This window comes from Struthio camelus, chromosome 2 (genome assembly GCF_040807025.1).
Source record: "Struthio camelus isolate bStrCam1 chromosome 2, bStrCam1.hap1, whole genome shotgun sequence".
Lineage (NCBI taxonomy): Eukaryota > Metazoa > Chordata > Aves > Struthioniformes > Struthionidae > Struthio > Struthio camelus.
The window spans coordinates 52,848,103-52,863,501 of NC_090943.1; the positions used below are offsets into that span (position 1 = coordinate 52,848,103).

General features: G+C 35.5%; 1 protein-coding gene across 33 annotated transcripts in view; it reads right to left on the reverse strand.

Moving 5' to 3' along the window:
- Positions 1-15,399, reverse strand: part of CLASP2 (cytoplasmic linker associated protein 2) — a 150,644-nt gene that overhangs the window by 41,700 nt on the left and 93,545 nt on the right. For 11 of the 33 annotated variants that reach the window (XM_009679741.2, XM_068935751.1, XM_068935742.1 and 8 more), the window contains 7 exons: positions 15,039-15,212; positions 11,730-11,753; positions 8,943-8,960; positions 6,901-7,002; positions 6,738-6,764; positions 3,029-3,055; positions 830-1,000 (listed from right to left, as the gene is read on the reverse strand). In XM_009679741.2, coding sequence (XP_009678036.1) covers positions 830-1,000; positions 3,029-3,055; positions 6,738-6,764; positions 6,901-7,002; positions 8,943-8,960; positions 11,730-11,753; positions 15,039-15,212 — 543 coding nt within the window. The remainder of the gene's footprint in view (positions 1-829; positions 1,001-3,028; positions 3,056-6,737; positions 6,765-6,900; positions 7,003-8,942; positions 8,961-11,729; positions 11,754-15,038; positions 15,213-15,399) is intronic. The other 22 variants (XM_068935749.1, XM_068935748.1, XM_068935741.1 and 19 more) reach the window with 8 other exon arrangements.

The window sequence follows — 15,399 nt, forward strand, 5'->3', positions numbered from 1 at the left end:
TGTATTATAAGTAGTAACTGTTTTCAGACACTTTGTTGATTGTGCTGAATTATACTAACTGCAGCCAGTTCAGCAAAATTGTTTCTCAGCTAATAATGTGAATTTACCAACTCTTTACAGAAAGATCGAAAAACTACTGAAAAAGATGGAAAGGAAACAAACAATGAAAAAAACAGACACTGAGCAATTAATTCAGAAATTGTGCTCAAGGTCTAGTTAACTGAAACAACAGTAATGCTAACGGAAACATCCCAGCTTTCAAACAAGGAAAATATACAGTTAATACAGCTAAAGTAAAAATCAAAATACAAAACAAAGAACAGCAGCCACACCACTGAAATCAACTGATATTTTTCAATAAAGTGTAATCAGGTTATACCACAAGGTTTAGGAAGCACGACATTCATCTTTGTGTAACAGAAGTATACGCACATGCATGCACACATATGCAGAAGACACACAAAAGTAATAATTAAAGAAAATTATCTATTCAAAATAACATCACGCTTTCATTTAATGGATGTGGGTCATTTGGGGTTGGAGGTAAGAAGAGAAAAGAAGGAGAGAGAAGGAAGAAAACAAGGAAGAAAGGTTAAAAAGACCCCCAAAAAACTACTACTGCATTCTGCCAGGAAAAAGCAAACACTTCAGCTTAAGTTTAAAGCTGTCTCATATATCCAAGACTAGTATCAGAGTATAGGCAAATTTTAAACTTTTGTCTAGAGGCGTTCTAATTTTGCCACTCACCTGTAATTAAGGGCAAGCTGTAGGTATTCAACACTTAAGAGTAAGAAGTTCTATAAGGAAACAGTTATTTAGCAATTCTTACCTACTGACAACCTAGAAGGACTAGCTTCTCTACTGCATCCCTGACTTCGTGGGATTTTGCTTCGTTTTTGTGCAGCTGCAGGATTCACTAACACTCTCTGAACCCCTGTGTTCACAGTGGAAAGTGCAGTTGTTGTCAAAACTCTTCCAGGAGATCCAGATCTACTGCCAGCTGAAGGCAAAATGAATAAATATAAGTAACAGCACAGAATATTAACCACCAAGTTTAAAAAAAAAAAAAACACAGTTAAAATTAGTAGGAAAAATGGTGGCACATTGAAATGGTCTGGAAGAGCTTACAAGGTAAAAATGTGAAAATAGAACAATCCGGTAAAAGTTCTTAAAACATTATATACAAGGTACACCGAATTATTAATGCAAGCTCAGAAGCACCTTGTATGACGTTTAGTACTACATATGCTCAAGAAACCATAAATAATATTTCTAGTATTCATAAACAGTTGTAATACTCCTAATATGAAGATTGGCATGTTCATTTTCTAAGCTACAAGCTACATGGCCTTGCTAGACTCATTAAAAAAAAGAAAAAACACAAACAAATTGCTAGGAGCCAACTGTCCTTCTTTAAACCAGTGATTTTATAATCATCCAAGTTCCTTCAGAGCAACCAATACCATAAAATAATTTACTATCTTTTTCCTAACATTTAAACTCTTCTCTTGAGCTTTTCAAAGCGTTCAAGCACTACTCTCTCCAAAAGTTGAATCTAAACGTCTCTAAAGACAACGGAAACATTCACATTCACTTATGTGGAAGTTATTCCACAGATTCAAAGGAAACTTGTTTTAAATAAACAAGCTAAAAAAAATTGATCAATACATTAGTAAGAAGGTAACATGCTTAAGTGTAATCAAAACTGTACATTTTAAAGTACAGTAACTGTTCATTTTGGTACACGGTACCCGCTACCAGGAACTAGTCAGTGATCCCTAAGTTATCTCCACCCTTTGATAGTCCAGTTATGAAGAAAGTAACTTTAAACCCTAACAAACAATCCATTCTTCTCTGATCAATTATACCATCAGTTCATATAAATACATTCATTATTGTTTCCAGCTTCAGAATTTAAAGGAAGTCTGACCAATTATAAAGCAAAACATTATTTTTAATTAAAAGTTAACTACATGACAGATATGAAACTTTTAATTATCCTTTAAACAATCAGGTAACTGTATGACCATAGCTATGCTATCAGACCTATAAGCTTATCATGCAACATCTCAGGTGACTTTCATGGAACACTTATGTAAGGACTATTGGCAGCAACTAAAAAGCAAACACACCACTACAAAAAAAGCCACAGGCATGTTTAAAGAAGATATAAGCTGATTAAAGCTTGACAATATGGTGGAAAGAAAAAAAAAAAACACATAAATCCAAAACCAAATAAAACATGTACTAGGTGGACGGGAGAGACTAAAACCATGCATATACTTTCTGATTCATTGTTTGAATTCAAACTTGAAATGATTATTTAGTAAAATGCTATTTTCTAAACTATGGACCTATTCAGCAGAAATGCTACGTGCAATATTATACAGGCTAGAAACAACAATTGAGAAAACTAGCGGGGAAAATATTCTGCAAAAATTAAGAGTTTGGCAATTTCTTCCTATTAGGGCATTTCAACTTAGACGTCTGTGATACTGCTATGCCTCCTTCTCCCCCTTCCACCCCACATTTTACATCTTTTTATAAAACAGTAAAATATTGGAAAACTATTCACTGTACCAGAGTCTGGTTCTCCTAAATAGCTTATCAAACCTGAAAATTTACTCTTCTCAAAATATACTGATGGAATGCATCCTCTCATTCTACTACTTTTTATCTTTCCATCTGGCTGACCTGCAAAGCGTGCCGCTATAGCCCAAATCCACCAAATGAAGCTTAACAGCCTGAAAATATTACCCTAAAAAACAATGGCATTGGCATACCATCATCAATACTGTCAGCCGTAGCACAGCTAAAGAACTGAAGCCAACGCTGAAAGAAAAGGGAGTTACTAAAAAGGTATTCCAGCTGCTAAACGTGCCACACCTCCACTGCCTTCTAAATAATGAATACATCAGCGCAGGATATGGAAAAGCGTGCTAGAATTTCTGCTGAATAGGACCCTTAAATGAGGTATGTAAACAGGTGATCAAACAATGACGTATACACAAATTCTGTAGACTCTTACCACCAATGGGGTTAGCAGACTGTGATCCTGAACAAGTGTAAAGGCAGGATTAGGGTAGGGGTTTATAATCCATGAAGAGGGAGGGAGCAGAGCAGATTAAAAATGGATGGCAAATGGAAATAAGAAAGCTTTAGTCATTTCACACAGGAAAAAAAGCCGCAAGGGAGTTATGCTAAAGCAGTGCTTTTAAGTAGCTTCCATAGTTGAAGTACTAAGCTCAGATGCTATGTACAAAGCAGATGAAGCAAAGCTGCACAAGCAAATTACAATTCTTCAGCTTTCTAATTAACAACTGGATAATACTGAAGAATTAAATTTCAACTAAACATGAAATTCTTAGCCTTCAAAATTACTTTAAAAGAGAATTAGATTGTCAAAAAAAAGTTTAAAAGTTCAGTAGCTGAACAAAAATTACACGCAAGGCCAAAACATAATTTTTGTTTGAGACAGACAGTAAAGGAACTGAGCTGCAGGTGGGGTGAATGACAAAAAGAACTTTCACAATGGCACATTTGAAAAGACTTGCATATAATTTTTTTTTTCTCTTTCATAATTCATCCGAAGTTTGAAAATAAGAATTTGTTTCCATTCAGAAATTTTATTATTTTTCTTTGAATTGAGACTATTACATAATTGTAGCACATCTTGCTGAATTACCTGACAACCAAACAGAAAGGAAAAGAAAAAACAAATTTGTCCATTCATAAGAATAAAATAATGTAGGATGTAGATTGTATATGCATTTCTTATATGTTACAATTTGAATATAGCAGTAGAAAAGGGCTTCTGAAGTCCTAAACATAAATATTTTTGTAAAAGTATTCAAATTTGCAAGTCTTTCATATAATGGTCTTTAAACAGAAGCACAATTTTAACCCTAAATTTACAAAAGCATCTGCAGTACAGTGGTTTTTAAGAAATACAAGCTTAAATTCTAATATAAAACCTACTGTTAGTGGGGGAACTAAAATAATCCCCCGTATGAAAACACTGAGCATCTTGCTGCAAAACAAGGCCGTAAAACTTTTCATTTACATAAAAAAGCATCACCCAAATAGCAGGCGTACAGTGCATGACAATTCCCCTTCACCTGTCCATTTGTATTTGCCCTGTTTATCTTCCTTAAAACATCTCAGAATTCTTAGTCTCCCCCACTGAAAGGTTATAATGAGTTATCTCAAGGCATCAGGTCTGTTCAGAAGTAGTGGTAAAAGGCTAAAAAGTTCATGTATTTAATTTTCACATATCATATGTAAGGGTATTCCAGTTACTTCAACAGCAGTTCAACTCATCTCTTTAGACATTACTACTGTGAAAAATGAATTCTCTTAGAAAAAACTGCCATTATTTGCAAAAATGCAACTGAAAAAGTTTCTGCTTTTATTTCTCTGAATATGCAGAATCAGTTATATTAATGAGATATGACAATGACAGCCACAGAAGTTTTAGATTACTACTTAAATTTAACATCCTCAAACAGTTGATTAACCACCCTAACTTGTTAAGATTTTATCATATTCCTCAAGGTATTAGGCTATTTTCAAAAAGCTTATTTCGGAACTTTCCTAGTACTATTTAAGAGTATTACAAATATTGCCCACTGCCTTTCCTAGAGTGAAAAAGTGATTTGATGGGACTAATTTTTTTCTTCTCTTAAATTATTAATCCAATTTTTTTTGCTTAAAGAATATTAAAAACTATATAGTTTTTTTTTAATAGCAATACAAAACTTTTGCACAACCTTTGTTATAGGCTTTCTTTGCAAGCACTCATCCCATAAAGAATTGTGAGACTACTGCACTACCTAGGAAAAATTTATTACGAGAACTTTTATTACTAACTTTTTTTTAAAAGTATCTGAACCTTTCTGTTCAGATTTTTGAAAGCTTTATTTCATAAAACCTGCAAGTATTGAATCAAGTTTTATCCAGCTATATTTGATGGAAAATGAGATCTGTCCTGAAAGCAATGTTAAGTACTCTAACACAGAAAGTCCAAAACAAACTCTTCTCAAATTATTGAAGTTAATTGCCTTTGGTGCTTCTTTGACCTCTAAAGTCATTCTAGTTATGATAATACAGTCACTGATAAGAAGATAAAGGTTTCTGCCATTAAATGCAGAACTAAGTGTTATTTAAAAAAAGAGGATAAGGTTTGGCATAGGGCAATAATCACACTAGAAAATTCAAAATCTGTATAATTCACTGACCTCGAAACATTACAGCTGCCACACTACAAGAGTGGTCAATTCTTCTTAATGTCATTGTTAATTTTTCTTTATTTAATTTCATTAATTTCATTGTATTTCATTGAATTCAGTCATTTAATGCACTTCTCTTCTGAAAATTATAGGTTAAGTAAATTATCTTAATTCCAAAAGTGATCTAGTTTTCTTTTACTGATACAGGAGTGAAAGTTCCTATCTGTACCAAAAAAGTGAATCTTCAAATGCAAAACTCAAGTCTCATGCTGATACAGACCACCTATTTAATATAGTGCATGTGTGTGTGTGTGTATATATATATACATTCACATACACACATACATATACACATCTGTACATCTTTATCCATTCTGAAATTATGTGCTAATGCCTAGAACACCGGTGTGTTTCCCGAGGGCTCCAAAATCATTTTCTGCAGAATTTAATTTTAGCAGATGATGTCCTCCGTGCCTCTGAGAGTAGCTGTTGCTTGTTTACCACAGGTGGCAGAAAAAAGACCCCTGTTTATTCACCTCAAGCTGCTTTGGTAGCCCAGCATTTTACTCTGTTTCCCTTTTGATATAATATACCAATATCCCAGGTCCTGTTGACAGAAGCCTACATACTGGCCAGATAGAAAACTGCAGTAGGTGAAGCTCATTCTGCCAGCTCAGCTTGGAAGACAGTAACAGGCAGCTGGGACAGAGACGAGAACAGTAACATCTGAGAACACTACAGGAATGTTAGTCAGAGGTCTGTTGGAGACCCCAGAAACATGAACAAATTGCCATAGGTAAGCCAATACATCAGTAACATCACCACTTACCCACAGCAAGTGTTACGCAATTGTGTCTTTTTAATTAATGACCAAGGACTATGTCAACCGTTTTGCATTTGTTGTGGTTTAGAGAATACAGATAGAAAATTACTGTGGATCAGCTGTCATATGGTAATTTGCTTGTTTTGACCCTTTGACCCTTATAAGCTAAGTAAGGGATTATAAAGGTTCAGTTCAATATTTTCACTTCAGAGAAGAGTTAAATAAAGGTAATGGCTATAATATAAAAAGGAGTAAACAGTCTAGAGTTAAGAGTACTGCCTAGCTTAAAATGAAAACAGGTACTTCTGCCTAAAAAAATAAGACTTTTTGAAAAAAGAAATATTAGGTTGTTACAGGTAATCTTGAAGACACCATCCAGCCTACCCACTTTTCCTTATTATTTGGCCATGTATTATATTTAACTGATACAGAAGTTTATTGGTGGGATGGGCTTTTCTGGGAGGAGAGGAAGGGGGTGTCAGCAAAAGACAGGCAGAAATCGGGGGGGAAAAAGAATGTTGAGACCTTATAATTGAAGACAGAATTTAGGGACAGATTTCATTTCTTATTACGCTGTTAAATTTATTTGGCAAGCTAAGACTGAACCTAGTATTTTACCCAGAGAAAAACAACATGAATTAAAAAAGCATGCAAATACCACTGACCCAAAACACTGAAAAAAATACCTTCATTTTGGTCTGGCGATGATGAACCTAAGGCACAGAACAACAACTCAGTATGTAGCTTCTTTTTTTAAAATTAACTTTGACTGTAGCCATTGGTCAATGAGTATATGCTTAAACATTTGGCCTCTTTATTGGGTATAACTGACAAACAGAAAATACATACGCTGAGATTGAGAGACCACTTTGGTTTTACTTCGTCCTCTGGAATCTGTTTTAGAATTTCCGATACCAACAGATGGTGTTGAAAGCTTTGTTCGTACACGTCCTATAAAATAAAAGCGATATCAAAACAATTTGTCCACAGTAATGTGGAAAGCAAAACATCAGAAGCATTTACTAATGTTTTATTAACCGTCTGTAGATAAAAGTGAAGCATTACATAATCAGTAAAAATTCACTTGGGATAATTAGTAGAAGTTTTAAAACCTTCAAGGATTTAACACTTGAAGGATCAAAATATTTCTCCTCTGATTCTACATGCTTCAGTAAAGAATTTGCACATTACCATTTAAACACCCCAAACTAGCAAGTTGCTTCCTACATGAATAGGTTGATTTTATTACAAAAGATAATGTTATTAAATAGAAATAATAGAAAATGGGTACGACTAATGTAACAGGTACAGTCATCTCAATTATTCGTGCTTATAATTCTACTTTTGCTATCCTAAAACGACAAAGCTAACCTTGATTATCTTTTGAATAGGGTTCTAAGAATTCTTCCTAACAGCATTCTTTTTTTTTTGAAATCTAAATACTAACTTTCCTATTACCGACAATTCTACTGCCTTCCTGACCGCGGATGTAATAATGTAAAAGTCTATGGGATTTCCCAAGACATTTATAGCACTTTGCAGAGATCACCTAAGCACAACTCGGTGTCAGTATGAAATAAAGTCCTACTCTCTTCAACAGATGAGAGGACTGAGGAACAGAGAGATTAAGAGTTATCTACAACAGACAACAGTAGAATTCACTTCTCCAGAACGTCAGGCCATCTTGTACTTGGGTTAAACCTTTGTGCATTTTTGGCCATGTTCCTCACAATAGTCAGAGAGTATGACGAAATTACTAGAGAAAGGAAGACCCCAGTTGGATGAATGACAAGTAACTGAAAGATCAGTCCTGAAAGCAAAGTTCGGTACTACATTTCCTAAGCCAACCTCCCAAACTACAGAAAAACAAAACAAAAACAAATCAAGCAGTTTAATCATAATTTTAAAAGTTGCAATAATAAAACTCCCAAAGCTCATACAGCATGGATCTAGTTCAGCAAATAATTCAAATTTTAAAACAGCAGAATTGGAATGTTTTCCAGATGTGTACAGTCAATATTTGACCCAGAAGAACTAGACACACAGACTTTATTTATATAGTTCTAGTCTCTTCAGGCTTTCCACAGCAGAATTTGGAGATCAACCAAGTTAATAGTATTCATCCAAGTAGAGGGAATAGCCATAGAAGAGAGTCTATTAAGAAGAGAGTCAGAAACAAGGAGGTTATTCACCAAGTTATTAGAAAACAGTGTGCTAGCAATACTAGTTTAAGGTAACTGGTCCAAACTCTACTAGTTATCCCCGTGCAATGGCAATGTTTTCCCACTGAACGCTGTGAGACTGCAAGGCACGTAACTGTGTTTAGAATCTGGCCCAAAAATTGTAAGAATACAGAGTGCCACTATTTGGATACTGTTTTAAATTATCACTTGGAACCTGGTTCAATTTTAATTAAAGTAAAAAAAAAAAGTTTGTATTTGTGAAGCAAATGAATTGTTAACTCGCTTAGAGTTTACATTTATTCTCTAAATGACAGGTTTAAATATTTTAATAGCATATTGAAAACAAATTCCCAAGTCTCAAAGAGATGAATAGCAGCACCTGCTTCCCAGAGCATGAGCACATTTGATGAAATTTTCAGTGACAAGAGCCACAAAAAAAAGCAAAACTATAAAGCTCCTATATTTTCCACATGAAAAATGTTAAGCAATGACACTTCTACTGCAGATGAGAGCTTGAGAATTAAAATTATAAAGCAAAAGAATTTTAAAAATGCTACATGACAACCGAGTATTAGATGCATAAGCCATATGGAGTTATGAACTTCCACAAAGCCCCAGAAAGACCCAAGTCTACTTCTAAAACTTAGTTTGTATCAATGAAAACATGAAGCTGAAAATATCAGCTATTCTAACAGAGCATTTTCTTACCATCTTCAGAAGCTGTTCCTAAACAGAAAAAATAATAAAATACATGATATTCCAAACAATACTATTTCTCTTCAATTTCTTTTTTGAGATTAATAATCTTATGCGTCTCAACAGATTTTATTGAGTTAGGAAGAGGTCTAAAGTGCTTGTATTGCAACTCTGTCTTTGAAGTGGAATATCAAGAAATGGCAATACTACATTGATAGTGATTTACAGCAATACAATATATAGCACTGCCTTCTAAACTTGTTATAAAAACACTGACAATCAATAGGAAAAAAATTGTATGAGACCAAGTCAACTAAATGACATGTCCAGATCAAATAGTTTAGTGCAACTTCTTCGGAAAATATAGAACATACTATTATAAATTACCCCTGAGAAAAACAAAACAGAGGGACAGTGTTTCACAAACTGGACACAGATAATTTGATAGAAGCTGGGAGAAAGGAGGATTTTTCTGAACTAAGTCCATGATGACTCTGAACATCTACACACGAGATCCAGTTTTGTTCAGAGAAGCTGAGCTTGCTGAAACCAGATCACACTTGAACAAGTATGCCAAGCTTTAAAAGGCTTGACTTATGATAAAAATATAAGTCAAATAAATCAAATTGCTGACATCAATACAAAAGAAATGATGTCTACATAGTACTCCTCCTCTCTTGAGATTCCTTTGAAACACAAATCTGTTTATGGAATAAAATATTTTCAGATTATTATACAAGATGTTGAATGCCTCAAAAAGCAAATGGTAACTCCATTTTTGTTTTCAGTCTAATACCGTTCCTGTCTTGTAAGAGAACTGTAAGGATTAAAATGCCTGTTAGTGTCTTCCACTAGCTCAAATTTAATCTTCTCAGCAAATTTGGGTATGACTTCTTCCATACTGTCATATCTTCAAGATGCTATTGTTACCAGCCCCCTCTAAAACTTAACTCAGTGCAAATCTCAGTATTTCTACCAGAAAGCACTTCACAGTCTGTAGAAATGCCTCAGCTTACCACATTAAAATTGCCAGTTTGCATATAACCGCGCGGCCCCTGTTCCCCCGAAACCAACAAAAGAATACGAGCAGATCCTTCCCTGCGTGGACCCTGGCAGGCAGTTAGTTCTATGCTATAGCTAAGTCAGTCTAACAGGAGGCTGGTGGTTCTGCTTCTTCTTCCCCCACCCTTGTGCCAGTATCTGATTCGGACAGCTAAAGGCTCACTGACAATCAGTGCAGTAAGCTAAATAACAGAATGCTATTAATTTTTGTTTTTACAGAAATAGTCTTCTGGAGTTTGTTTCCCTAAAATGATTAACAACGGAGCGTTACAACGCACTCATGGAAGAAGCGGTGAAAACGCATGGCCAAGATTGGTGAGGGAAGGAGAAACAGGCAATTCCTCCTGGTGGCAATAAGATCAGATCAGCCATATCATAAACGTATAGCCTGGAAGTCAAGATGTGCTCATTCATCCTTACAGATATCCTGTAGAAAAAGACTGTTTCAGTCACTCGTGTATCACTTGCTCCACTATTTTCAGACACGCGTGCCTCCACTAGTTTTGACTCTTGGCCTGAACAAAAGGAATAAACTATATATTTGGCTGTAAGAAACTTTAATCCTTGTGACAATATGCAAAAGCTCAGGGTGAGAGTTTAGTACAGCTAGTTAGAAATAAACCCTACTATATGCAACACAGAAATTTGATATGGAAGTAAGTGAGAAAGACACTGTAATACTGTACAAAAATCTCATTTTATGAAAGCAGGGTTACCCCCTGCAATATTTGCTCAATCTCTGCTCAAATTCTTCCCAAAAGTAGCTCGGGATTCAGGGTTTTAGGAGAACTTCCTTCCTAGTGTTTCCACTTATGTGCGTATTTAGTATAATTATTTTCTCATCAGATGCAATAATCCATGAAAGAAAAAATATCATTTGCTTTGCTTCCAGTAAACTACTGATCCTTCTAAACACCCTAGGAAATTGTTAAAATACGTGCAACAAGAATTATTAAATGAGTAGCAAGCATAACCACCTTTTAAAGTGTTTCCCAGCAATAATTAGAATTATCAGACACCAAGCTGGGACTCAGCTGATTTCTGATATAGGAAGCATTACTTACACATACCTGAAACAGACTACCAAGTGCCAAGAGACTGATTCTCAGCTGTTTGGCAATTACAATGAAAAACATATGCCTACTCCCTAAGGGCGTTTAATACAATGACTCGAGGGGAAAAAAGTGCTATAACATAACTGGACTACTTGGTAAGTTATTTGAACAGGTAGATCTTCTAAGTGAGCTATTCATGGAATTACATTCGATTACAGAATTTATAGGCAGTTAAAATTAGGTAGCCAGACTCTAGATTTTGGTAAGAGTACTTTTTAAAGAGATAATTTTAGTTTCATTTTAAAAATTCTTATCAATTTGTCAAGAATCATCTTCTCTCCCACTGACATTATGGAAAAAAAAATCAAAAATTTGTTTTGATAGGCAAAACTAAAACATGATGGAACTACAGCTAGCTATCAAAGGGCAGAATCATTCTGTAATTTAGTAGGTTTTTTTAAATGGAAATAACATCCAATTTCCAGACCAATCATCCAAAGCATTTTGACAAATACAGCAATAGAACAACACATACATTATAGTATCAAGATCATACAAGGATTAATGAAAACAGTATAGAATTTGTTAATCAACAGACAAATGTATTAAACATCAAGTATTTTACATAAAAGACATTAACAATATTTATTAGGATTAGAAGGCAGACGAAACAATTTCTTACCATCCATCCTGTCAGAAGTATCCTCTTTGTTGAAAAAGCAGGCAAAGAAACATGGAAAACTTAGTGTGTTAGAATAAAGGTGTTCACAGCAAAGTCATAAAACATTAATTAAGGAAAATACATTAATATTAAATACTGCAGACATGTGTTTAATTCATGTATGTATAAGCTAACTTAAATAAACTTGTTTCCTCCCAGTCCAAGGTACATAATTACAGAATGGGGTACAACTCCCTGCATAGGGACGTAGCATTTCTCCACATTACCTAGACTTGAGCAAACTCTTAAAGTAAATAAGCGTATTAACTACTTTGCATTTGCTGTTCACCAGTTACCGAATCATCAATACATGTTTATATCACTGCTGTACCACAATATTGCTATTTCTTATGAAATTGGGTACTCAACACAAAGTCTCATATGGACTAACAGACAGGAAGGAGAAAGACAGCACCAGACAGACAGAGGTAAAATGGGAGAAAGTTTCACTACAGCTTAGAAGTATTAAAGATTCACCAGTTCAGCTAGAAGGCAGCGTGTACACATGCTGATAATAACAACCATAAGTAAAACTGAGTACCTCTGCAATATTTAGTGTGATGCATATACAGTCACAGCTCAAGTCTCCTCAAAAAGGACATTAATTATTAAGGATCCCAAAGCTAGTCAACATTTAGAATAACTGAAACAGAGAATGTCCTCGTGATTCTAGAACAGTCTTAAAAACAAAAATACATACGGATACATACAATTGCAGCACAGACAAGAGTTCTTCTATTAATAAGAACAAGGAAAGTGACAGGTGGAGGCAATTATAGTTTACTGCACTCCTGAACTTAGGGTCCTCTGAGACTCTAAATTTTGCAGCTGCTTAAGCTAAAGATGGATGGTTCTCTAAGTAAATGTGAAAACACATAAAAGCTCCAGAGGAGACAACGTTACTTATTTTGGCATTGATCGTAGCAGCTGGAAAGATGTGGAAAGCATTATGCAACAATAAACAAGAACATTTTCCAGGCCTTTCTAGTATGACAGTCAGCATCACCTTGACAATTCCATCATTTGTCATATTTGAGTTTATACTAAACAATTCCCTTAAAACAAAAAGAGAGGAAAAGTTTACAGATTACTGTATTTACTGAAATGCAGTTACCTTCTCAAAACAAAGAGAAAATAATATTTCAAGGTGGATTCCACCAAGGTGGTTAATCCATAGCCAGAGAACACACCACATTTACTCTCTTTACATGTTTAGGAGGGGACAAGTACGTTTCACTTAAATTACCTTACCACTACCAGAAAACTGTTAGGAAAACAAACCCAGATCAAACAAGCACTGTTCTTTTGGCATGACTCTAAATAAGCCCTGGTCTTCTTGACTATCACTTCCCTTAAATTACCTATGATAGGATTTAATTTATTGACTCTACATTGCTAGCACCACATTATTCTGCTATTTCAATTCAACACCATATTCTTCTCCGCATACTTGTTAACAAGGCAACACTTTCCAGCTACTCAAATCCCGCAAAAGCCTAGACTTACTGCCTATGCATTTCCCCCTCTTCCTCTATAAGCGACAGAATAAGCTCTTTCTTTATTTCTGTTATTTTCCTGCACAAAACCACCACCACTTACTTCCTTGGACACCTTTGTGCTCTTCTCAACCCCTGCTTACAAAATGCACTGCACAGTCCTTAAGATGTTCCAAAAGCAAACCACTACTCCAATCGAGAATTAAATTTCTGTTAATCTTAACAAAAGATCAAACCAGTCCCTTCCTTTCATCAGCATGAAGATACATTACCAGAAAGAGCTACTTCGTTCTTCATTTTTCTTATTTGACCTCTGGCTTGCTGCTTCTTCTACCACCATGCTCTGAGTCCCTTTCACATGGCTTTCTCATGAGAGAAACTGAACCCCAGCTCTGTCTAAGATTCCATACACACGCAGTTGCACACCAAAGCAGACTAGGCAACACTGTGATCTTGGAGAATAATCATCTCATCTATTTCAGGCATTCTGACATTCGGTTAGGAAGAACAGAGGCTCCTCCACAGTCAACCGATAGCCACGGGCATACCTCCTCCACCAAGCAAGAGGAGCAGCTAACTTTCCTACCGATCTCTGAATCGCCCTGTGGGCACTAGAGGGAGCCCACAACCCTAAGTTACAGATCGATTTTGCGAAGAGACTGCTCCTCGTAGTCGACATTGCCAGAGCTTATAAATTTAATTCTAAATTAAGTGGTGTTCAAACCATTTCAAGAAGTCAGTCATGACACAAGAGTATCAACTCATTTCAAATATTTTAAATGCTGAAATTTGAATTAAAAAATACAATCAAAACCCTTGAAAAACATAGCTTAAGCATATCCTAACATCTCCCCAAACACAAGGTAAATCCAAAGACCCATAATGCATTTCTCTGACTCTCCTGTGATTGTGTTTGGCAACACTGGCATTAGGACTTGTCTCCTCAGTGATCTAGCTGGCACACAGGCTGACAGGGGGGAAAAAAAAAACAAACAAAAAAAACTAGCTGTACTATGAATGCTGCACCTCACTTCTTGCATATATACCTCTGTATTATGGATAATCTGAAAAGAACAGACACATGCCTTATATTCTTATCCTCCTTACACGCTGGTTCAATTTAGCCTGAGCGCAAGTTCTAGCATCTAACACCACCACTGTCAGAAATACACTTTTCCATAGACTTATTCGTAGCCCTTTCTATGTCTAATAAGTATTCCTGCCTGGGTGAGGACTGGTACCTAGATACAAACAAACATATGCATAGTTGCATCAGCACGCTTAGGAAGAAACCTCTCAAACCACTGTTGCACGTTAGTATATGAAACGCTTCCATATTACATGGAACAGCCACCACTCACTACAAGGGAATCTTGCTAGCTATGTTACAACAGTGCCAAAGAGCTGGGTAAAATGGGAAATAAGAGTTCTAACACTGACTTCCTTCCTGCTCCTAAAACAAAAAAGGAGTCATGATCACCACCCTCTGTTAAGTGAAGGTATCGCTCCTTCACATACTTTAAATATTTCCAGATAAATACATTTAAAAAATGTAGTATGGATACATTATTTAAATTGGCATTCTTCCAAAAGAAGGAAGAACTAAATCACCTAGCAAAGATAACTTACTTTAGAACACTTGGTCTTTCGCATTACCCCAACAATACTAAAAATGACAATGAAAGCTTTTCAAATGCAGAAGTACTTTCTCATAATTTCTTTGACTAAAAATGACAAAAAATATTTCACAGTACCATAAAGATATATCCCCTACCTAGCGAAGCATATGATCCTGGAGGGAGACCAGCCGCGGACAAGCGCCCAGCTCCAGCTGTCTGTCCAGCAGCATGACGGGCCTTTGCACCTGCAGCAGCATTAACATCAATGTCACTGCGAGACCTTTGCAGAGTTCCTGGGCTTGGAACACTCTTGCTGCTGCTTCCTGAAACTAAAAAAAGAAAAAAAGTTACAGTAATTATTATGGTAATGAATAGACAGAAATATATCTACAAGGTTAAAGTTTTCTATTGCTGCAGTATACTTGCAAAAAAATACAGAAAACAACATTAGACAGTATAAGTCAAGTTAATACTAAACACAATACTATTAAAAGGTTAAAAGCAAGCACGCATGGC